Genomic DNA, 23,315 nt, shown 5'->3' with positions numbered 1-23,315 from the left:
CTGATCCCTCTTTTGGTTTCTATTTTTAGATTTATCTTTCGGCTTATAGTTCTTAATTAGTCCTTCCATCTCATAGCACAAATGTATATTAAAGGTATCTTCTTTTGGCCATTTAGTCAATAAATCCTTAGTTCTTTTTTCCCATTTCTTAGAAATTTTTACAATATCATTTCTTGCCACTAGAAATTTCATTTCCAAAAGTCCTATTATCCTACAGGCCTTATCTAAAACATTTAACAGTCTAGTAACACTATAACACTATGACTATCCTCTGGTATTTTACTTTTAATCATTCACTACCAATTTGCTGTCTTTCTAAACAGGTCTATCAGCTCTTCCAGTAAAACAATTTCCCCTTATTTATTCTGCCCTATGTATCTATAGGGTCTTATAAGACAATTTCATAGAAGATAGAACATTACAGCGCAGTACAGGCCCTTCGGCCCTCTAGTAACTATAGGCCGGTGAGTCTCACTTCTGTTGTGGGCAAAGTCTTAGAGAGAATTGTAAGGGATAGGATTTATGCACATCTGGATAGGAATAATGTGATCAAGGATAGTCAGCATGATTTTGTGAAGGGCAGGTCGTGCCTCACAAACCTTATTGAATTCTTTGAAAAGGTGACGAAGGAGGTTGATGAGGGGAAAGCGGTAGATGTGGTATATATGGATTTTAGTAAGGCGTTTGATAAGGTTCCCCATGGTAGGCTACTGCAGAAAATACGGAGATATGGCATTGAGGGTGAGTTGGAGGTTTGGATTAGGAATTGGCTGGATGGAAGAAGACAGAGGGTAGTAGTTGATGGCAAAGTGTCTTCATGGAGTGCCGTCACTAGCGGTGTTCCGCAAGGATCTGTTTTGCGACCATTGCTGTTTGTCATTTTTATAAATGACCTGGAAGAGGGGTTAGAAGGTTGGGTCAGCAAGTTTGCGGATGATACGAAAGTCCGAGGAGTTGTTTACAGTGAGGAAGGATGTGGCAGGTTACAGCAGGATATAGAGAAGCTGCAGAGCTGGGCAGAAAGGTGGCAAATGGAATACAATGTAGCTAAGTGTGAGGTGATTCACTTTGGGAAAAATAACAAAAAGATGGGGTACTGGGCTAATGGCCGGATACTTGGTAGTGTGGATGAGCAGAGGGATCTTGGTGTCCATGTACACAGATCTCTGAAAGTTGCCACCCAGGTAAATACTGCGGTGAGGAAGGCATATGGCGTACTGGCTTTTATTGGTAGAGGAATTGAGTTCCGGAGTACTGAGGTCATGATGCAGTTGTATAAGACTCTGGTACGGCCGCATCTGGAATATTGTGTGCAGTTTTGGTCGCCATACTATAGGAAGGATGTGGAGGCACTGGAACGGGTGCAGAGGAGGTTTACCAGGATGTTGCCTGGTATGGAAGGAAAATCGTATGAGGAAAGACTGAGGCACTTCGGGCTGTTTTCATTAGAGAAAAGAAGGTTTAGGAGTGACTTGATAGAGGTGTATAAGATGATTAGGGGTTTAGATAGGGTCGACAGTGAGAATCTTTTTCCACGTATGGAGTCAGCTATTACAAGGGGGCATAGCTTTAAATTAAGGGCGGGTAGGTATAGGACAGATGTTAGGGGTAGATTCTTTACTCAGCGAGTCGTGAGTTCATGGAATGCCCTGCCAGTAGCAGTGGTGGACTCGCCCTCATTATGGGCATTTAAGCGGGCATTGGATAGGCATATGGAGGATAGTGGGCTAGTGTAGGTTAGGTGGGCTTGGATCAGCGCAACATCGAGGGCCAAAGGGCCTGTACAATCCTGTATTCTTCTATGTTCTATGTTCAAAGTACTCTGGACGCATATTTTCTTCAATTGACCCTTAGAATGTGTCTCACGCTCAAACCATTTAGCAGTAAAATCAAAATGAATGCGAGACACGGGCTTCAAATGAAACCAACTAAATCGTATATGACGTTTACAACATTAGAATTATACCACAGGAAGGGTATATCGTTATTAATTTGTACCACTTCATAAACAAAATGTCTGGCTGTATTTTCCCTCAGCATAGTTTGGTCAAACCTGCTTCAACACAAGTTGTTATCTTCTCAGTGCAAAAATTTACCTTGAGATTCTGACAACAATTATTCATAAATCGATCAGAAGCAAAATCCACTGTTGACTCAGTGGATTGGTCAATCACAAAATATTTCTTAACCCAATAAATTGTAAAGGGTAACTTCTGCAATTTCAACTTGTTTTTGTTTTTGTTTTCTTTTCCACACTACAGAGCATGTTGATTTCTCAATACTTAATTGTAATCACAAGTTTAACATTTATGTCTCCATATATCTTATAGAGGGCGTGAGAAAAGCGGAACCTTTCTTTTCTAACTGGAACTAAAACGAATAAGCAAGTGTGACATGATAGAGGAGGTTACTTGCCTGACCTTGGGTATCATTACCACCCAAGTTCAGCAGAACTTAGCCTTCTAGTTCTAACATCCAAATTTCAAACTGAAGATCTATTTGAATGTCCGTGAGTTTGTTAAACTGTTTGTCTTCCTCTCCTAGGACGTGGAAACTGTGTATGCCTCTCGGGTATCTTGCTACTAACGGTAAGTACATTTTAAAACACAGCCTGATTCTCCAGTTGTAACATTGCCTGTCATTCCGACAAATATCAGAAGAGCAATGCATCAAGCAACATCTGACCCGAAATTTGTGGTCAGTGGGAATTTTCCTGGCAGATTTTCTCATATTATATCTCACTGTCAATGTGAAAATGGTTCGATGAACAGAGGTGTTTGCTCCTGCTATTTAAAAGATCACTCTTCCTATGTCCAATGAGTGGAATTAAGTTACTGTTGTTTGAAGATGCTCGTTATTGAACTGAATGAGACGCTGCTTTACCAGGACGAATTTGAAACTTCTGACAGATTGGTAATAAAGTAGCGTGATCATGTTGAAAGATTAAAAGGGGGTCTTATGTTATACCACGGTGAAAATACCTGATCGATGCGGCTATACAAGGGAGACCAAAGTGGATTTAATGTTAACGACATATTTCTACGCAACATGCTGGTTAACAGAGAAATATATAAGCAATGTGTATGACAAATCCATGAAATGATATTCTAAATTAAGAGCGACATTAAAACATTGAGTGTAAATCTGAAAACGTTCAAAACTAAAAGGACGTTTTTCAATTAAACATAAAATGAGGCAAGATCTGATATGAAAATCTCGTAATTTGAAGACGCAATGATCTGCTGTGGATTCAAACAAACTACCAGTAAGCCACAAACTTAGATATTCACAGTTGTTGTTCTGCATGATTAAAAGAACCGCTCGCAGTGCTCCACAATATCAGACCTATGCGAATGCATTCTAGGTGTTCCTCTAATACAGCTGTCAAAACCTATCTACAGTTTTGTATAATCGAGTCTGACTGGAATCCTTACTGCATGCACCTGGGTCGGTTTGAAATTCATCAAACTCTAATCACAAAAAACTTGATTGGTATTTTCACAATTTGACTCGAAAACTGATCTTGGCAACATATGTTCAGCTTCCAGTGTTCTCTCTCTGAAGAACGCCTTCTCAAATCACTTAGTTTTTGTTGCTTCATTTCCTGGTCTTCTATGGTGGAGGTAAGGGAATTGTATTGCTCCCACTGAATCCATTAATCATTCGTGGCTGCTGAGAAGATGACACATTTCTTCCAATTTCACGTGAATACAAGATGATAAAACGGATTAAATGCCCACTCCTGTGCTTTAACAATTCTCTGATCCTAATCTGTCCACATAACTGAAAATGTTTACATAGCTAGCATTCTGGGGAATCTGCAATGTATACACATCATTGTTAAAATGACAATTTTTTTACTTGCCATACTGTGTGTTGATTCACATCTGCATTAACAACTATGTTCATATTATCGTCTACGAATGGGATTGTTGCGCTTCACTTTGACACTCTCCAACAAATGATATCGTTTCTGTGGAAACATCAACTCATTTAATGACCAAAAGAAGTGGAGTTTAGAAAGTCAAATCATGTCAAAATTGTATGAAATCACTTGAATCTGATATGACAACAATGGTGCCACATTTGCCTTATGAGAAAGGCAGTTAGCAATCAACAGTTGATCGACAACGTTGATATAGGATGGATTTTCAGTGCAGGGTCTTAGTCTTTATGGCCACATTGTCACCTCTGCGCAATTGGAAATCACATGATTTCTCACAATGACTTCATTTCAAAAGCTATTTAATGCACGAATGATACTTGAGCTTCAGTAGTTGGATTATGCTGAGAGATTATACGAAATATCCCTCTTTCATCTCGAATGTCGAAGTTAAGGCGTGATACTTTTGTATTTTTATAGTTTGCAACTTGAAGAAATAGGCCAGGTAAAGGTCAATTATTTTCATGTACTTGGTCTTTGTGGAGAGACCTTACAATGCACATCTACACTTAAGTGATGGTAGAGGTTTCATACTCTACACCATAAAGATGTAAATGCTGGTTCATTTAATAATTTAAAATTGAGATAGACAATCATTTGTCAAGCAAATGTGCTAAAGGATATTGGCCAAAAGCAAGTATAGGGACTCAGGCCACACATCAACCTTAATCTAAGTTAATGGTAGAACAGGGCCGGGAGAATGAACGACCTTTTGCTGTTCCCATGCTCCTATGACTGTATTTAGCACAAATCCCGAATCTGCAGAGTCGTGTGAAATATTGAACATGTACTATCCGTTACGAAAATGCATTTTAATTATGTCAAGACTGGTCTTTTCGGACTGGATATACTCCAACACATTATCTGTCAAAATAACATATTTGAACACAGTTTGAACTCCCACCGCAAGACGTCAATGCATAGAATCATGATAATCACGTTAATGTTCACCTAAATACTTATATCACGAAGAGCGTATGAAGATTTTACATTCCCATCAAAGAAAATTGAACTCATTCGAAAACTCAGTTTAATTTCATGTGATTAATTCGGTGCAATCTCAGGGCGACATTGCTAATCATGCAAATAAACAACAATTTGTATGATCTTCACTGGGGTAGAAAACATACTTTTACCATCAAAAGTACTTCGATATGTAAATACGTGCTGATCTCATTTGATAATAATGAAGGACAAGTCAGAAACAGACGTGAAATTTTGCTTGAAAGCTTTTAGTTTTTACCCTTTATTTTACCATGTTTCGTTGTCACAGAACATGTTCACATAAGGCTGGCAACGGTCTTTAAATAAAGTAACTCAATTTAATTGTATTAATTACATGCAACAAAACTAAAGTAAGATAGTTTACAAATATCTTAAGATAAACAACAAAACGGAAGAAACCATTCTTGACACAGAAATATTCGTTATATATCTCCAATCCCAGTGAAGCATCACTGCCACCGTAAACTAAAATTCAGTATTCGAACGACTTCATGGACATTCCCCAAATGCAATACTGTCCAGATCTCATCGATGCAAAATTACAATCTAGTTCACAAACACTTCCGAACAATTTTTATTGGATGTGTGAACCTGCTTTTCTTTGCTTTTGATGCCGGGATTGCATTTCATTTGTAGCAGCTTGAAAATTTCTTTCATAGCCCGCGAACCTACACATAGCAATAAAGAGGTTTGACATAACATGAAATGAAAGCCTTCTTCTGAAAGGGATTTGTTTCTGGTCTCTGGCTATCTGTTTTGACGAATCTATCAAAGTTAAACTTGATAAACGTTTCACAAAAATCTGTTGAATTGCAATTCTAAGGAAGGCACTTCTGCATCAAATCTAAACCGAATTATTTCTTACTGTCACTGTAATTATATTGAAGTGACGTTTCAGTATCAAATCGGATTGTATTTCATTCACTGGGCTCTCATTATAAATAAATTAATCGATCAGGGATTTTGAAGCGCTATTTGACCTCATTAAAGACAAAGAAAATGTTGAAACCAGGATATTTATAAGACTATCGCTGTAGCGAAAAACAAATCATAAAAACGGCAAACCCTGTCTGTGTACATAGTGATTTAATACAGGGGAGAAACAGTCATCTGGTCCAAGTGTGGAAAGGCGTTTGCTCAGTCTTCTGCCCTGCTGAGGTAGCAGTTCACTAACGATTGCAGAAGTAGATTTTGATGTTTCGTTCGAATGTGCAGGGTGCAAGGTGAATTAATCCTTTATTGTGTTGGCAGTGCATTCCTTGTGCTCTCTCCCATGATTCACTGCTCAAAGACAAGGAACATAAGCTGCTTTTCAGTTCGGAGACAGAAAGAATGATACCGATAGCTAGAAACATGCCAGCAAATCAGAGGGTTGCCCCAATTTGGGACATGTCCCTGACTGTAAGTGCATTGGCAAGTTTAAGTTTTCAGACTGATATTGGTCGTTGGGCCAGGAGGATTTTAAATCTTTGCCATTTTTGACAATACATGTCAGATGATCAGATCCTGAAGTGCAATGCACAGCCCACCACCCCTTCCACTCCAAACCCAAATGCACCATCAAAACAGCAGACAATGTGGGTGCTGTGTTAGTTTGGCGCGCCGGCCTCAATACCAATGAAGAAGGTGTTAACTCACGGACAACTCCTCACATTGCACTCTTGACCAAGACTTCATCTCCCAACACCATCGATCATCTCCCACCTCACAGTCAGGGAACCCTGCATCAACTGGTTCTACCTCCTACCCAAAATTTACAAACCTGACTGCCTGGTCAGCCCATCGTCTCAGCCTGCTCCTGACTCCTCAAACTGATCTCTGCACACCTTGACATCATCCTGTCCTCACTGGTCGATGATCCCCCGACATGCGCTTGTGGAACTAACCGCACAATCCACCTCCTCCATGACTTCCGCTTCTCCTGTTCCCAATGCCTCATCTTCTCCATAGACATACAGTCCCTTTACACATCCATCCGCCATGACAAAGGGCGCCAAGCCTTCAATTCCCTCCTCTTCCGACGACCCAATGAATACCATTCCACTGACATACTCATTCGATTGTCTGAACTGGTCTTCACCCTCAGCAATTTCTCCTTCGAATCGTCCTACTTCCTCCATACCAGAGGAGTACTCATGGTGACCCGCATGGGCCCCAGCTATGCCTGCCTGTTAGTCGGGTACACACTTAGTCCATCTTCCGCAGTTACACTGGTACCATTCCCCACATTTTCCTCCGCTGTATCGGTGACTTTATCGACGCCATCTCCTGCGCTCACGATGAGGTTGAACAGTTCATCAATATTACTAACACATTCCACCCTGACCTCAAGTTTACCTTGACCACATCAGACACTGCCCACCCTTTCCTGGACCTCTCTGCCTCCATTTTTGGCGACTGACTCAACAAGGACAACAACTGCAAACTCAGCGTTTCTCACAGCTTCGTGGATGATATCTCCTCATAACAGAATTGTGATCGCTATCACCAAAGTGCTCACCTACTTCCAAGTCTAACACCTGGCTGGGCTCATTACCCAGTGCCAAATCTAAAGTAGCCTCGCCCCTTGTTGGCCTGTCTACATACTGTGTCAGGAAGCCCTCCTGCACACACTGGACAAAAACTGACCCATCTATAGTACTCATACTATAGTGTTCCCAGTCAATGTTTGGAAAGTTGAAGTCTCCCATGACAACTACCCTGTCTCTCTCACTCTGATTGAGAATCATCTTTGCTATCCTTTCCTCTACATCTCTGGAACTATTCGGAGGCCTATAGAAAGCTCCCAACAGGGTGACCTCTCCTTTCCTGTTTCTAACTTCAGCCCATACTACCTCAGTTGATGAGTCCCCAAACATCCTTTCTGCAACTGCAATACTGTCCTTGACCAACAATGCCACACCTCCTCCTCTCTTACCATCTTCTCTGTTCTTACTGAAACATCTAAATCCTGGAACCCAACAACCACTCCTGTCCCTGCTCTATCCATGTCTCCGAAATGGCCACAACATCGAAGTCCCAGGTACCAACCCATGCTGCAAATTCACCCACCTTATTCCGGATGCTCCTGGCGTTGGAGTAGACACACTTCAAACCAACTTCTTGCTTGCTGGTGCCATCTTGCGTCCCTGAAATTTGATTTTGGACCTCCCTACTCTCAACCTTTTCTATACTTGAACTACAATTTTGGTTCCCACCCCCCTGCTGGATTAGTTTAAACCCACCCCAATAGCCTTAGCGAATTTCCCCCCCGGAATATTGGTACCCCTCTGGATCAGATGAAGACCATCCTGCTTGTAGAGGTCCCACCAACCCCAGAAAGAGCCCCAATTATCCAAGAATCCAAAACCCTCCCTCCTGCACCATCCCTGTAGCCACGCGTTCAACTCCCCTCTCTCCCTATTCCTTACCTCACTAGTACGTGGCACGGGCAACAAACCAGAGACAACAACTCTGTTCGTCCTACCTCTAAGCTTCCATCCTAGCTCCCTGAATTTCTGCCTTAAATCCCCATCTCTCTTCCTACCTATGTCGTTGGTGCCTATGTGGACCACGACTTGGGGCTGCTCCCCCTCCCCCTTAAGGATCCCCAAAACACGATCAGAGACATCACAAACTCTGGCACCTGGGAGGCAACACACCAACCGTGAGTCTCTCTCGTTCCCCACAGAACCTCCTATCTGTCCCCCTAACTATGGAGTTCTCAATGACTACTGCTCTGCTCCTCTTCCCCTTTCCATTCTGAGCAGCAGGGACAGACTCTGTGCCAGAGCCCTGTACCCCACTGCTTTCCCCTGGTAAGTCCCCCCACACCACAGCATCCAAAATGGTATACTTATTGTTGAGGAGAATGGCCACAAGGGATCCCTGCACTGCCAGCCGGTTCTCTTTCCGTCTCCTGACTGTAACCCATTTGCCTTTTTCTTGTACCTGAGGAGTGACTACCTCCCTGTAATTCCTCTCAATAACCCCCTCTGCCTCCCGAATGATCCGAAGTTCATCCAGCTCCAGCACCATTTCCCTAATGCAGTTTTCGAGAAGCTGGAGTTGGGTGCACTTCCCGCAGATGTAGTCAGCAGGGACACTAGTGGTGACCCTTAACTCTCACATTCTGCAGGAGGAACTTTCAACTGCCCTAACTGCCATTCCCGCTATTCTAAATTCTCAAAGAGATTGATGAAAAAATAAGGAATTTAAAAAAAACTCATTACCTTACCAATCTGGTGCACAGGTCCTTTTGTTTGGGTTAGAGAAGAAGGATGGGTGGGAGACACTACCCAAGTAGTGTTTCTGGTAATGCAACCACACAAATAAATGTCTTCCCAGAAGTCCTTCGCTCCTCCCTCGCCTATTTGGCAAAATGGAGGCCCAACTCCCGAGGTAAGTCCCTTTTAATGCTGGAAAACTCACCCTTCCCGGCAATGCTCGCTTCACCTCTCCTTCTCTCCATGCCGCTCTGGCACAATTTCCCCTTCTTTATTCTGCCCTATCTATAGGGTCTTATATACACCACCATGGATTTTTTACTCAGACAATTGCTATGTTCTGTTCTTACTCACCCTTTACCCCCCTACGCAGTTTTCTTGACTAATTCTCCATGTCTCCTTCAGCAGCAATTTACCCCTCACCTTTGGATCTTGGATCGGAGAGACCCTCCGGCAGGTTCCCACACCTCTGAGTGCCCAAGGACCACTCCAAGCCAACAGAATATAGTCCGAATTCACAGCAAAAATGCTAACTTTTTTTTGTTGGGTACCCTTATTCTGTCAGTCTCGGGAGTACCCCCGGTGGACCAAGAAGCGCCCTGTTACTGCTGCCCTCTGTCCGGGTGGATCTCTGCATGACCCTGCTCGCAGTGCCAAATTTGTTGTGGAGAAAATATAGAGAATCACCAGGAGACGCAGAGAGTTCTTCAAGAAGTAGGTCGTTTATTTGCAAACAAAAAACCATGACACTGAGAAAGCAGATTCTCGAATGCCCTCGAACCTCAGGATCTGTGGTTTTTTTTATATCTTTTTTTAATCATGTTTCTGTTAGCTTATCAGCATGTCCAACTATATTAATCAAAGTACCTCACTCTAGCTACACAATAAACCAGTGATGTTAGTTCCCATTATCTCTTTAGTTGTACATTCTACTTAATGTTATTCTAATGTCACGGTTAGATATTTATTGCTAACTCTGCTGCAGTGATCCTCCATTCCAGACTAACCTGTCATGATAGATATTTAGCTATTCCATCAATTACATTAGTCTCCTGTCTCAAGCTGACTCTACTAACTATCAATTAGATATTTTATTGTCATGTCCCAAATATTTATGGTCCCAATCCTGTCATAATAACACTTAACAGAGAAACTTGCTTTCTTACTTGTGTTACCTCATCTCGCCATAGTTACCTTTCAGCCTTAACCTTACTCTGCTAATTAGTGTGCACTCCACTATTCGTATCCCATCCTGCCTTCCATAGACCACAGATTGCCAGTGGTCTTCATACTTTAACCCTTCTCATGCTTTCATGTTCTTTATTTTCCATACTACAACAAATGATAATTCCAAAAATGGCATTCAACACCTCTGACAGGACTTTTGCATTGGCATTATTTTCAAACTACTCCAATATAAATTAGCTGGATCAGCCAATGCACTCTCCTTTGCCTCCCCTGTTTTTGTACAGCCACCTCTATGCTTTTAACTTACCATGCTCTGCTGGCTTGGTCATTTCTGCGATCTGGCACTTCATCACTCTTTTGACCAGATTATTGTTTTCTGACCTTAGCTTGGCTGTTTAATTTGCCTTTGTTTACATTAATCATCCCTCAACTATACATTATCAATGTTTAATATAAAACTTTTGTTTGTACCAGTTCTCTCCCTGATTTGTTTTCCCTTTAAGCTGACATATTCACAGTTCTCTGCATCTCTGTACAGATCAGTAATAAAATTATCAATACTTGTCCTTTGTCATTAGGTAAATTTATTCAATTTAGCCCGTTCAGCATTTTCACATATTGATATAGCCATAGAGTGCCTTCATTATTTCTTCAAAAGTAGTTTTATCTTTGTTGACCTTTTGGGATAAGATTTGTACAGCCACACATTGCATGCAATTATATATTGGCTTGGTCAATGCTCGACTGTGCAGTGAGACCAGATGTAGTGAGATGTCTTTTTAAATCTTCAGCAGTAATTCAACCAAGCTTCTGCTTGATTGGGACTTGCAATGTGCTTGAACCTTTCCAGTAAGTGAAAGACCCATCTGCACTGATGTTTCCTGTTTAGCTTTGTGTGAGCTTTTGTCTGATTAAATTTTTGTGAAGAACCTTGAGACATTTTGTTTATATTAAAAGGTGCTACATCAATGCAAGTAATTGTACATAAAATAATCAATCACCAATCCTGTAAGTGAGGCAATATTGTTTTCAGTAAAAATGTAAACTTACTATGGAATCAATATGCAACCTAAAGGAGCATCTAGTATGTTGGATATGAAGGTCTTTCCTTTGAGTATGTTCATGAAATTTTGTTGCTTGAATGGCTGTAAGAGGAATGATTTGTACACCAATGCAAATGGACATGAAATATGATCTTTATTAGACATTATATAATTGAATATAACTGTTGAAGTAGAAACTTCAAATTCTTTATACAAGGTTACTATAGTAGTTCATTATTTCAGATACCCATTATACCCAGTAACAGTTTCCTTATGATGCATAACACTTCACAAGTTCATTGATTTTACATGTTAGAGCATTTTCTATGCATGCTTTTTCTCACTAATTTCTTCAACTTCACTCGATTCATCAACCACCTTGCCATCAACTAATGTAGTTGTGATGACTTTGACAATTTTCCTTGTTGTGACTTCAGCTGTTAAGATAAAAGGAAATTTGATATTGTCATTTAACTCTTAAGACTATGGACATGTATGACTAACTTGATAGATTAGATCATAAACACAGTCATGATGATGATATAGCTTGAAGGTAATACATTTTTATTCAGTCACAGAATCAAACTGATAGGATTTAAAGAGATGGAGAAGCAAGCAATGTGTGAGCGATTTGTACATATTTCAGGAGATCAGAATGGACAAAGAAGTTAATGATACAGCAGTAATTGGAAAGGTTGCAGATGATCGAGAACAAGTGTTTTGAAAAATGATATTAATGTAGGAAGAATGAATCCTGCAAAAAGAAGGCTCATTGGTTAGCACTGCTACCTCACAGCACCAAGGGACCTGGGTTCGATTCCAGGCTCAGGTGAATGTCTGTATGGAGTTTGTATGTTCTCCCTGTGCTTGGATGAGTTTGCTCCAGTTTCCTCCTACAGTTGAAAGATATGCAGAAACGGTGGATAGGCCATGCTAAATTGTCCATATTGTCCAGGGATGTGCAGGCTAGATGGAGTAATCATGGGAAATGCAAGAATAGGGTAGGGAGTGTATCTGGGAGGGATGCTGTTCGGAGTGCCAGTGTGGACCCAATGGGCCAAATGGCCCGTAGCCATACTGCAGTCAGTGGACAATATGTGAGCATTGGGCCTGGAAGACAGAGTTGTGTAGGTAGGATTTATTGTTAGACGTGACTAAAATATGTCTGATGAAGTCAAGGGGGATGCTGGTGAAGAGGTAACTGAATGTTATGAGATGGAGACTGGGATTTCTTTGACAATAAAGAGTGAATGCAACTTCTAAGCAAAAGGTAATATTTATTGATGGGCTTGCAATTAGTGGTAATGCAACAGGGATTCAGTATTATGACCACAATTATTTACAGTGTGTATAGTAATAGCTCGTATGAGGAAAATGAATGTACAATAGCAAAGTTTGCAGATGGTACACATAGGTGGAAAGGCAAGAGGTGTGGATGTCACAGTCTGTAAAGGGATACACACTGGTTCAAGTAAGTGGGAAAAAAGCTTGGAAACTAATGTGGGAAAACGTGAGATTATGAACTTGGGAAGCAATAGAGGAACTAAATATTATGGAGAACTCATCCAAGCAGAAAGCTATAGTACAGAGGGATGTGGAAATCCTTGCACATAAATCACAAAAAGCGAGCATTCAAGTTTTGCAGGTAATAGAAAAGGCAAATGGACTGTTGGGCTTTATTTATAAAATTGGGGAATTCTTGCTGAAACTATACAAGGCACTAGTCAGACTACAGCTGGAATACTGAAGAACTGTGACCTTTTCTCGAAGGAAAGTTTTACTGGCATTAGAGGCAGCACAGAGAAGGTTCACTAGGATGATCCTGAGTTTGGAGGGTCTATTTTATGAGGAGGGGTTGATTATGTTGTGCCTGTACCTGTTGGAATTTAGAATAATGAGAAGTGACCTTAAAAGAACATTCAAGATTCTTAGGGGACTTGACAGAGTAGATGCTAAAACGTTGATTCCCTTTGTGGGAGAGGCTTGAACCAGAGGGCATAATCTCAGAATAAAGAGGTTGCCCTTTGAAACTGAAAGAGGAGGACTTTTCTCTCAGAAGGCACTGAATTTGTCAAATTCTTTACCATAGAGGGCTGTAGAGGCTGGGTTGTTATGCATAGTCAAAGCTGAGGTCGACAGATTTTAATCAATAAAAACAATTAAGGGCTATGGGGTAAAGGCAGAAAACTAGAGTTGAGCATGATTAATTAAGCTAGGATCTAATAAAATGATGGAGCAGACTCAATGGGCTGGATGGCCTACTTCTGATTCTATATCTTATGTATCTATGTCATGTATTTTCAAACATGATATATGCAATAAAAGAGTTAATAATCAGAGAATATTTAGATTTACTCTTGTCCACCTAACTTGGTAAATTTCAATAGTAATGATCAGATAGTTTATATTTGGGAAAAAACAGTGATTTTGCTTCTTATACACCTCCAGCTGTTTGAATGGTTGAAAAATTAATTCAATACTACATAATAAAGTGTGCCAGATATCCAATTAGATTAAAACTTGTGATTTCCAACCCACTGTATAGCTGAAAGGAGCACAAATAATAATGATATATCTGGCCATCATCAATTCCTTTCTGCAACCATCCATCTCACCACAGTGGCTTTCCTTTCAGATGACTAATACATTGTCTGTTTTTAAAACATCAAATATCAGACTGCTGAGATTGTTTGTCCATAGACAGAATCCTTACAGTGTGGAGGACACTACACAGGAATACTTACGAGGAGGAGGAGAGGGTGAACGTGGAGGAGGAACATGAATAACCTTTCTGCTATCAAGAAAAGAACAGTTATTTGTCACAAGTTCACATGCTCAGCAGTTAACAGCAAACTTTATATGTAAATTAAGTTAACACAATTAGCTTACTGTCTTGTTAAATAATATTTATCCTAAACTGAAACGTTTTAACTTAGGTTAACACTTCGTGCATTACTTTGTCCATCCCACCAACATATTTGTGTTGTGGGATTATATACAAGGTAGATGATGTCTGAGTTTATTGACTCAACTGAATAACAGCATGTTTTATAGTGGAACATCCCCCTCAGTGCTAAATAATGTGTTCAACCTCGAGAGAGGGGCTTGAACCCAAAACGTCCAAATTGAAGGGAAGAAGTCTGCTAGGTGAGTGAAAACAGAAAGGCTTAGTTTGTGAAATTTTACATGGGCTCCACAACCTTTCTCTATATTTTGGAAAAATGCTGCAAATGGCCATATACATTTTACGAGGCTTTCTGTTGAAGTTAAGTAGAACTTACAGATTATCTTTCCCCAAAATAAAACAAAAAGTCAAAGAAATTTAGGACAGATTAATTAATGTCAGCATACACTTCTGGACTGTTTGTAACCAAATCTTTTCACACACCCAAAATTGCAGTCTTTGTTTTGGGGAGCTTTTTCCCTTTTTGAATTATTGCCATAAGTGTTCCTTTAATAACAGTCTTTAGCATTATATGTACTGTACCTTGTTTCCCCGTTAAGTAAACGCCTGTACTCAGCAAGCTCTGCATCCAGAGTCAGTTTGGCTTGCATAAGAGAATCATATTTTTCCTTGTTCAGCACTATATCATTCCGCACATTGAACAAATCAGTTTCCAACTTGGAGACAGTTGTGTGCATGTTACTGAAGTCCACTTTATATCTTTGCTCAGTGTCCAGCAATATATTTTCCAGTCCCATATTCTGCAAAGATAATGTGCAGTTATACTGATAAGCTAGAATGTCCAAGTTGGTTTACGGGGAAAAACCATTTCTGTACTAATGTGAATATAAATTAAGAACAAAAACAAAAATTGCTGGAAAAGCTCAATGGTTCTAGCAGGGTCAGTGGAGAAAAGCAGAGTTAACATTGTGGATCCAAAGGCTCTTCTTCAGAACTGAATGTAGCTAGGAAAAGGTTGGTATATATGCTGAAAATAGGTTGGAAGGAGAAGAAGTAAATCATAGGAGGAGAAGGATTGTGGAGAGAAAGAGAGAGAGAGAGAGAGAGAGAGAGAGGAAAAACACCATTTGGACAGACAAAGAAATGGATCAGTCTCAATAATATTAGGCCTGAGCACTTTGTCCCATGTCTTTATCCCAACGCCCACACTCCAGGTCTTGTCACCACATGGGCTGCTACTACAACCAATCCACTTTTACCTACCAATCATCCCCATAAACAGCTATTCATTCTCCCAGGCTGACCTTTACCCATTCCTTATCTGTCCAATTGCTGTTCTCTAACTCTCTAGGCTTCACCTCCACTCACTGTTTACTGCTCCCCCTCCCCATCTTCAGCATATATACACCAATCATTACCTCGCTGCAATCAGTTCTGAAGAAGAGTCACTGGACCCAAAGCATTAACTCTACTTTCTCTCCACAGATGCTGCCAGAGCTGCTAAAGTTTTCCAGCAATATTAGTTGTTGTTTCTGATTTCCAATATTCGCTGTTCTTTGGTTTTTATATTTCATGTCTAAATTAAGAAAGACTTTCAAGAAAAATCCAGAAATCATCAGATGCAAATGTATAATAATGAAGTTTGCTATTAAGCTACAGCTGAACTTTTTGTGATTCACTATCATTTTATATTCGTAATACTGCTTGTTCAGATTCTTTATAAATTCCAACCAGTATTTCTTTTATTGAAATGATAGAAATTTTAAACAACTATTTTGCACTTATAAGGTTTCATTCACTTCATGTTAGCAAAATTTTTAATGTCATTATTTTAATAAGTTATGAACAATGTATCTAAAACAACATCGTAACAATTTGTGGCCATGGCAGAGGAGAGGTAGTGCTAACCTTTACACAATTTTAAAGGATCTAGAGACTAACTGCCAACTAAACACTGGAATTCCTAACAGCCCAAAGCAAGATCTTGGCAAACACAGACACAGTGCTAATAAGCTGTCTGTAAAACCAGTTTATTCACTTTCTTGGTGGAAGCCAAATGATATTGACTAGAAGATGGCAGAATATTAAAGTAAGGCTTCCTAAAAAGGTTAAAGCTCGATCTGTATACAAGAGAATCCATACATATGCTACTACTTCAATTATTTTCCACCACATTGCATTTTAAAAGTTTCTCCATTATCCACTTTACATATTAAATAAGCTCGATCTTGTGCTGCTTCATTTTGCCTTAAGTGGTACAACTTTTAGAAATGTGAACAACATCCATACCTGTCCCCTAAGGATTTCAAGCTCTATCTCCAGGGATTGCAATATTTTTTGCTTATTCTGGAGTTCCACCTCAGCTCCCTCAATCTCTTTGTTGGTCTGCTTTACTGATTTGGTGATTGTTTCCATCTGTAGTAAAAACAAAGTGCTATAAATTCTGATTGAACAGATACATTATAACATGAAATTGATGAAGAAAATACATATGTAAGACCCCAGGTATGTAAATTTTTGAAAAAATGACAATGTGTATTGTAAATATAAATTATGTCAACAAACAAATCCATTATTCATATAGGGCTAGTCCTGTTGTTGCAATGTTATATTCATAATCATTCAAACAGTATTTAACAATTCACAATACTGTTACATTTTTCAAACCCATAATTATGATTCATTCAGTTTAGATATAGATTTTATTCATCGTTTGTATAAAATGGCCTGTTACATCTGTGATAATATGTAAATGTTTATTTGTATTCACAGTGTTACAGAAAAATATGGATACCAGGGGCTATTATGTAGAAAAAACTTCAAACCAAAAGATATTGATTGCAAATTTCACCTTCACTTTAAGGGAACTTACCTGGGATTCAAACCACAATTCTGCATCTTTTTTGTTTTGGTTCATCATTTCCTCATACTGCTTCCTCATCTCTTCAAGATGTTGAGTAAGGTCATCTTGCTTCACACAGTCCATCTCCACTGTGATATTATTATTATTAATCTGTGATTTGACACCTCTCAACTCCTATCAAAAAATGACAGTGAGATTTTGACATTTAAGTTATTACGCAACATTTAATTCTCATCATTCCAAGCTTCCCTCCCATAACACTGCAATTATTATCATTCATAGGAATGATCCATTTCCTTCCAGTACTTACAAATATCCTGTTTGGAAACAGCATTTTTACTTTAACTACACGAGTGGACAATCTAAGATGATAATATAGATTAAGATAGTCACAAACAAAACCAGAAAGGAATTTGCAAGGAACTTCTTTAGTTAGTGAATTGTGGATATTTGTTACTACAAATGGTTTTTTTTTTAAATGTGAATAACATAGGTGCACTTAAAGAGAAACAAAATAAAGGAGAATGTAATAGATGGATATACAGGAATGATTAATTAAAATAAGTGGGAAGATCTGAAACTGAGGCAAAGAACACTTGAGCTGTGTATGTCTGTTTCTGTGCTATAGAGCTACATTAATGATCTTCATTCTATAATGCAATGTGATGCCACCCTGAAGAAAATAACAATATTTAGATCAGAGTATCGCTGAGAAAACTATATATGTATTGGCAAAATATCTCACTGTGAACTCATCAGGACAATTTGAAAGAATACCAATTCAAAGGGACAATCAATGGTAAAACTGCATGTAAAACCAGTGCTGATTGTTGGCAAGTGAACTAATTTAGATGTTGTCATTTGCCAACTGGAAAAACAACATCAGGTACACCCATTAATATTGGTTTGTAGGTACTGGTGTTGGACAGGGGTGTACAAAGGTAAACATCTCACAACACCAGGTTATTGTCCAACAGATTTATTTGGAAGCACCGCTCCTTCATCAGGTGGTTGTTGAGTATAAGATCATAGGACACAGAATTTATAGCAAAAGTTTACAGTGTGATGTAACTTATATATTGAAAAAGACCTGGATTGTTTGTTAAGTCTCTCATCTTTTAGAATGGGCATTTTGGTTTCAGTTTTTTCATATGTAAATTCCAGAACTTTCTTGAAGTTACATTCTCAAGTGAACTTTAACAATAGGTGCCATGTTGACCCAGATAATGCATTGAAGGTGTGAGGTGCCCTGTGTGAGGCTGTCTGTGCCCCAATGTTCAGACTGATTCTAATCTAAAAAAGGGATTTACAGAATCTTACATGGAGTCTTGCAGTTTTTCAGCAAAATGCAATTCTGCAGTACAAATTCACCCCACAAACTTATAAGTTGCATGCATATGTGTGTGTATATGTGTGTGTGGGCGGGGGGAGGGGGTATGAGTGTCTGTGAGAGAGAGTGTGTGTGAGTATGAATGTAAAGGGTTATAAATCTGTGAGAGGATGCATGTGAGAGTGTGGGAGTGTATGTGTGAGCATATGAGAGAGGGTATGTGAGTGTGTGTCTGTAGGAGTGTCTGTGTGTGTGTGTGGTGCAATGGGGTCACCCTGTAGTGTGACATGAACCCAAGGTCCCGGTTGAGGCCATTACCCATGGGTAGCCAACTTGCTGGGCCACTTTGTGTTGTTGCCTGTCCCTAAGTCCACCTTGGAGGATGGTCAACCGAAGGTCCGAGGTCGAATGACCTCTCACAGACTTATATCCCTTTACACTCACACCCTCCCCCCCCCCCCCACACACACACACTCATAATATTAATATTGACCCCTCCTGGCGCCAGCTCCCTGCTCTCACCTCCTGGTGATTCTTTTTCAGGAAGTGAAGTTCCTCGGTGAGCATCTCCCCTTCGTTTCTCAGGGTGATGCAACTGTCGTCGTATTCCATCTTGATGCGCCTCATGCGGTCGATATCGCTCTCCACAGTTTGACGAACGGAAGCTTCCGACTCCGCCCTAGACCAGAAACATTCGCTCAGATTAAAATACACAGGCGGGCAGATTCGCATCCCGTCAGGTTATAACATACCCGCTACCAATAAGTATTATACGCGATGTATTAATATGACAAATCATCGAATTAAGAACTCAAAATAAGACAGGATTAAAAGGCAGAGTGAAATAGAAATGTTTAGTACAAACTTCATTTTAAAGTCTTCAGCGCTCAGTCTTGCATTGTCTATTTGTAGTACCAGAACAGCATTCTGCATTGTGAGATCCTGGATCTAAAGGGCATAAGATTGAGGCAAGCTTGGTATCAGATGTCCCTTTACAAAGCAACCAATTGTTTACTAGTTTAAGATTATTATATTAATTATATCCGGAAACGGCTCTCTCCCCATGTGAAACCCAACCTGCGCTCCTTCTCAATCTCCCCAGCAGTCGAGAGAGGCAGCCGGGGCTGCATCCACCTGACCCACTACCGTCTGACTAAAATACAATGAATAACCGCGAACGCTATAAGGTCTGAAACAAAGTCAGAAATTGCTGGAGAAACTCAGCAGGGCTGGCAGAGAGAAAGCAGAGTTCACGTTTCGGGTCCAGTGACCGTCTGAAGGAGTCAAATCGGATTCGGAATGTTAACTCTACACCCTCCCCCCTCTATCTCCACAGACGCTATCGGACCTGTGGAGTTTCTCCGTCAATTTGCTTATGCTTGCTGTCTAATCCCGTTACCGAGCCGGCACCTCTGAAAGCAGTTGGCTTTCTGGACTTAAAACAGGAATACCAACAACCTGTGTCCTGTTACTGGACAAACATTTAGGGAGAGAATGTAAATGTAATTCTGCCCTGGTAATGACCTTTGTATGTTTTGTTTTGAAAATTCCTTCATCTGACAAAAAAATACACAGGCAAGACAAACTGGGTGGGTGACATTAAACAGCCGACCCGCCCGCGGGAAAATGATCTGACATTGTCAGGGATGGTGCAAGCAGCAAACTTTCACCCGCTTCCCCGCGAACACGTTTACCGGTCCCGCGTAAACCATGAATAACAATGTCCAAAGGTTAAACAGGGGAGAAGAGTTGACAGGTTCTGCATCCAGCTAGTGTAAAAATCTCTCTCTAAACGAGATTACTGACCAAACGAGTATTGCAAGGTAATTGATGGTAGTAGGATCTCTTTGGTGACCTTTTTTTTAGAGCTTATTAGAACTAATTACACAGTCTTAAATCACAGGGATTGTACCGCATAGAGTCATAGAGATGTACAGCATGGAAACAGACCGTTCGGTCCAACCCGTCCATGCTGACCAGATATCCCAACCCAACCTAGTCCCACCTACAAATCTGCTACAAAACTGTTACTGAATTATTGATATATAAAAAAAAATGACTGGAGGGTAAGCTGTACCTGTTTATTCAGGGCATGTGCCTGTGCTAACATTGGGTTGATGTCCCTGGAAACAGGTTTTCTCTCTTCGAGCAAAGCTTTGATCTTGAGCTCCAGCTCCCGGTTGCTGTTCTCCAGGGAGCTGACATTCTCCAGGTAGATGGCCAGGCGGGAATTAAGACCCTGCAGGGTCTGCTTCTCGCTGGAGCCCATCGTGCCGCCGGACAGCACGGGGCTGGAGGCAGTGGCCGCTCTCAGGGAGCTGCCCAAGAGGCTCACCGAGCTCCTGGAGCTAGAGGGGCCCCGAGTCCAGGAGTTGCTCTGGACTGATCTGCTGGAGAAGCTGGGCACCGCCCGGGTGGAAATCCGGCGCTGAGACGAACTGCTGCTGGTGATGCTGGGCATGGTGGCGAGTCGCTGTGGCAAATGGATCAAGTGCACTGCAACAGCGTGACCTCACATTTATATAGATGGAGAGTGATGGAGATGGAGGTGGGGAAGGTGTGAAATCCCGCAGAACCACACCCAGCTGGGAGCTGCACCCAGCAGCCGCGGGCATTGTTAGATAGTTGGTGTAGCTAAAACATCCACTTCTTATCACATATTAACGTTAGGTGGAAAACCCATGAACCTCCCTTGGTTTTACATATAGACTTTCCAATATAGACAAGGTTTCCAGTCAATTACAGAGACCTTTAACTTGGCATAATGTTTAAACTGTTCTTTAAGCGATGAGGCAATAACATGTACAATTCGATCTCAAATAGAGAGGCGATCAGTAATTGTGCGATCATTCTTACAATAACCTGAAAGGGCTCTTGCGGTGCAGTGGTCGTGTCCCTATCTCTGAGCTAGAAACTTTGGGTTTAAGAGTTATCTGTCCTGTCGGTGTTCGATGACAGGTTGATTCTGTATGTGTGAGTGAGGTCTTTTATTTTGGATAGAGTCAAACTGTTTGACTCTACTGTACAGCACAGAACTGCGTTTGTGACTAGGTATAGATACAGGTTTTTATGTATAAAGTATACTTTTGGAAATAAAAAGGTTGATTTTTTTAAAAACAAAATAATTCTGTTGACATAACCGGCCACTTTAATGGAAGGCGCTTTATTGACGAGGGAATGGCATCCGAAACACAGAAACACCTGAACCCGAAAGCAACGCGATGTGCGGATAAACTAGTGTCTAGTTCACTCACTCTGACTGTGCTGGAGCAGAGCCGGCCGCTCCAGAAGCAAATGTTTCTGATACCATGTGTGGTATGTTTTGTGCCCCCCTGTTTGAGGTTGGAGTTGGGGGCGTTGCGCTGGATATTGGAGGATCCTCGATGATTTTGGACGGGGGGAGCCTTGTTGCCTGTCCAGAGACGACCACAACCGCGCACCGCCGGATTATAGCGGAGGGGTTCGCCCGCCGAACTGCCCAAACCGATATCTTTTACATGACAATCTTCTTTGATAAATGATGTAACTCTTGCCGTTTAATCGTTTCCCGCAACACTCTGTGAATTAAATGCTTGTTTAAACAAACAACATAAGCTATGGACTTGGGTTGTCCTTAACAGGCATAAATTAAAAAAATCACACCACACCAGGCTACAGTCCAATTGGTGTATTTGAAAGCACAGGCTTGTACTTTGTCCACCCCGATCCAACACCGGCAAACTCTACATCTTAGCATTGTTGCTGTATGAAGAACGTAGGTTTTTTTTGTCTGGTTTCAGTCAAATTTATCGAAGCCACGCACCGCACGCTGACCAGCCAGATTAAGGTAAATCGTAACAATTAAAACCGCAGTTAATTCCGGCGAACAATTTCTAGTAATGTAATGGGAGTGTTCAAACTTTGTCCTTGTAGTTCATATGGTCACTCGAGTCTGTTGCTTAATTCACTGTTCCTCTTCCAACAATTCTGTGTGCCCTGTGCCAATATCCTATTTCGGTTACACTGCAGCTAGAGTCATATTACTACCCAGAGTATCTTGTGTATCTGTTGTTCTGTGCAGTATCACTGTAGCTCGCTCCTCATAGAGCAGTCTACCTTACACTGTGTATAGTATCCTCTGCTTTAATCTGTGAACCAGCCTGAATATTTTACAGTGATGGTATATTTTTCACTCATTCACTGATGGTAAAATAATGTCACCGTGCAATCGTGTTTATAAATCTATCTCACAACCTAATGACCCTTGTAGCTATCCTTGGCGAAAGTGATGACTGAAGATACTGGAGATTAGAGTCGAGAGTGTAGTGCTGGAAAAGCACAGCAGGTCAGGCAGCATCCGAGGAGCAGGAGAATTGACGTTTCTGGTAAAAGCACTTCCTCAGAAAGGGCTTGTTGATACCCTGCCAATCTATAATGTTTTGGTTTAAGAAGATGCACACCAGATAATGATTAAAATAAGATGAACAACCGTGTTTTCAAGTAAAATTGATTTGTATAAAAATATGTAGTAGCAAGTTAAAAAGGAATAGTTTAATTTCACGATTGTGCTGATTCAAATGCCTTCAGCGTTGCTCAATAGGTTTACGTCACCACCAGAACTGCTTATTTGACTTGCAGCCTTGTTTGAATCATCGATTTCCCCACATGTAATTTATTTCATTACGTCTCTAAAAGGAGTGGGAAAAACTCAACAAGTTCGAGCTAGTGAAGAGACTGAAACACTCATCGATAATATTCCAGAAATGCTTGTTAAAACATTTTTCAGAAGGGATTAGATTTTAATTGGCTGTATGCCTGTTCAAGGTCAAAAATCAAACGACTGCAGATTATAGT

General features: G+C 40.6%; 1 protein-coding gene across 2 annotated transcripts; it reads right to left on the bottom strand.

The window, feature by feature from the left end:
* Positions 1-11,521: 11,521 nt before the first annotated feature.
* On the bottom strand, positions 11,522-20,982 carry si:ch211-243g18.2 (uncharacterized protein LOC559906 homolog). 2 transcript variants are annotated; one of them, XM_043720112.1, is made up of 8 exons: positions 20,560-20,982; positions 19,348-19,430; positions 19,005-19,161; positions 17,162-17,326; positions 16,579-16,704; positions 14,872-15,089; positions 14,129-14,178; positions 11,522-11,821 (listed from the first exon to the last, which is right to left on the bottom strand). In XM_043720112.1, exons 1-8 carry the CDS (start codon positions 20,941-20,943, stop codon positions 11,709-11,711), a joined length of 1,296 nt encoding a protein of 431 aa, XP_043576047.1. In that variant the 5' UTR covers positions 20,944-20,982; the 3' UTR covers positions 11,522-11,708. The 2 variants fall into 2 exon arrangements, with proteins under 2 accessions (XP_043576047.1, XP_043576048.1); XM_043720113.1 differs by having other exon boundaries at positions 14,129-14,175.
* Positions 20,983-23,315: the final 2,333 nt, after the last annotated feature.

The sequence above is a fragment of the Chiloscyllium plagiosum genome, chromosome 30 (genome assembly GCF_004010195.1).
Source record: "Chiloscyllium plagiosum isolate BGI_BamShark_2017 chromosome 30, ASM401019v2, whole genome shotgun sequence".
In the NCBI taxonomy this organism is placed as follows: domain Eukaryota; kingdom Metazoa; phylum Chordata; class Chondrichthyes; order Orectolobiformes; family Hemiscylliidae; genus Chiloscyllium; species Chiloscyllium plagiosum.
This window is presented reverse-complemented; position numbering and strand designations above follow the sequence as displayed.

Excerpts from the sequence above, each read along its gene's own strand:
- si:ch211-243g18.2 (XM_043720112.1), bottom strand. The coding sequence starts at position 20,943 with ATGCCCAGCATCACCAGCAGCAGTTCGTCTCAGCGCCGGATTTCCACC. Across the intron at positions 15,090-16,578 it reads TTGAAATCCTTAGGGGACAG|AATATGGGACTGGAAAATAT; the intron begins GTATGGATGTTG and ends TTATCTTTGCAG. Across the intron at positions 11,822-14,128 it reads TTCACCCTCTCCTCCTCCTC|CTGAAGTCACAACAAGGAAA; the intron begins GTAAGTATTCCT and ends TTATCTTAACAG.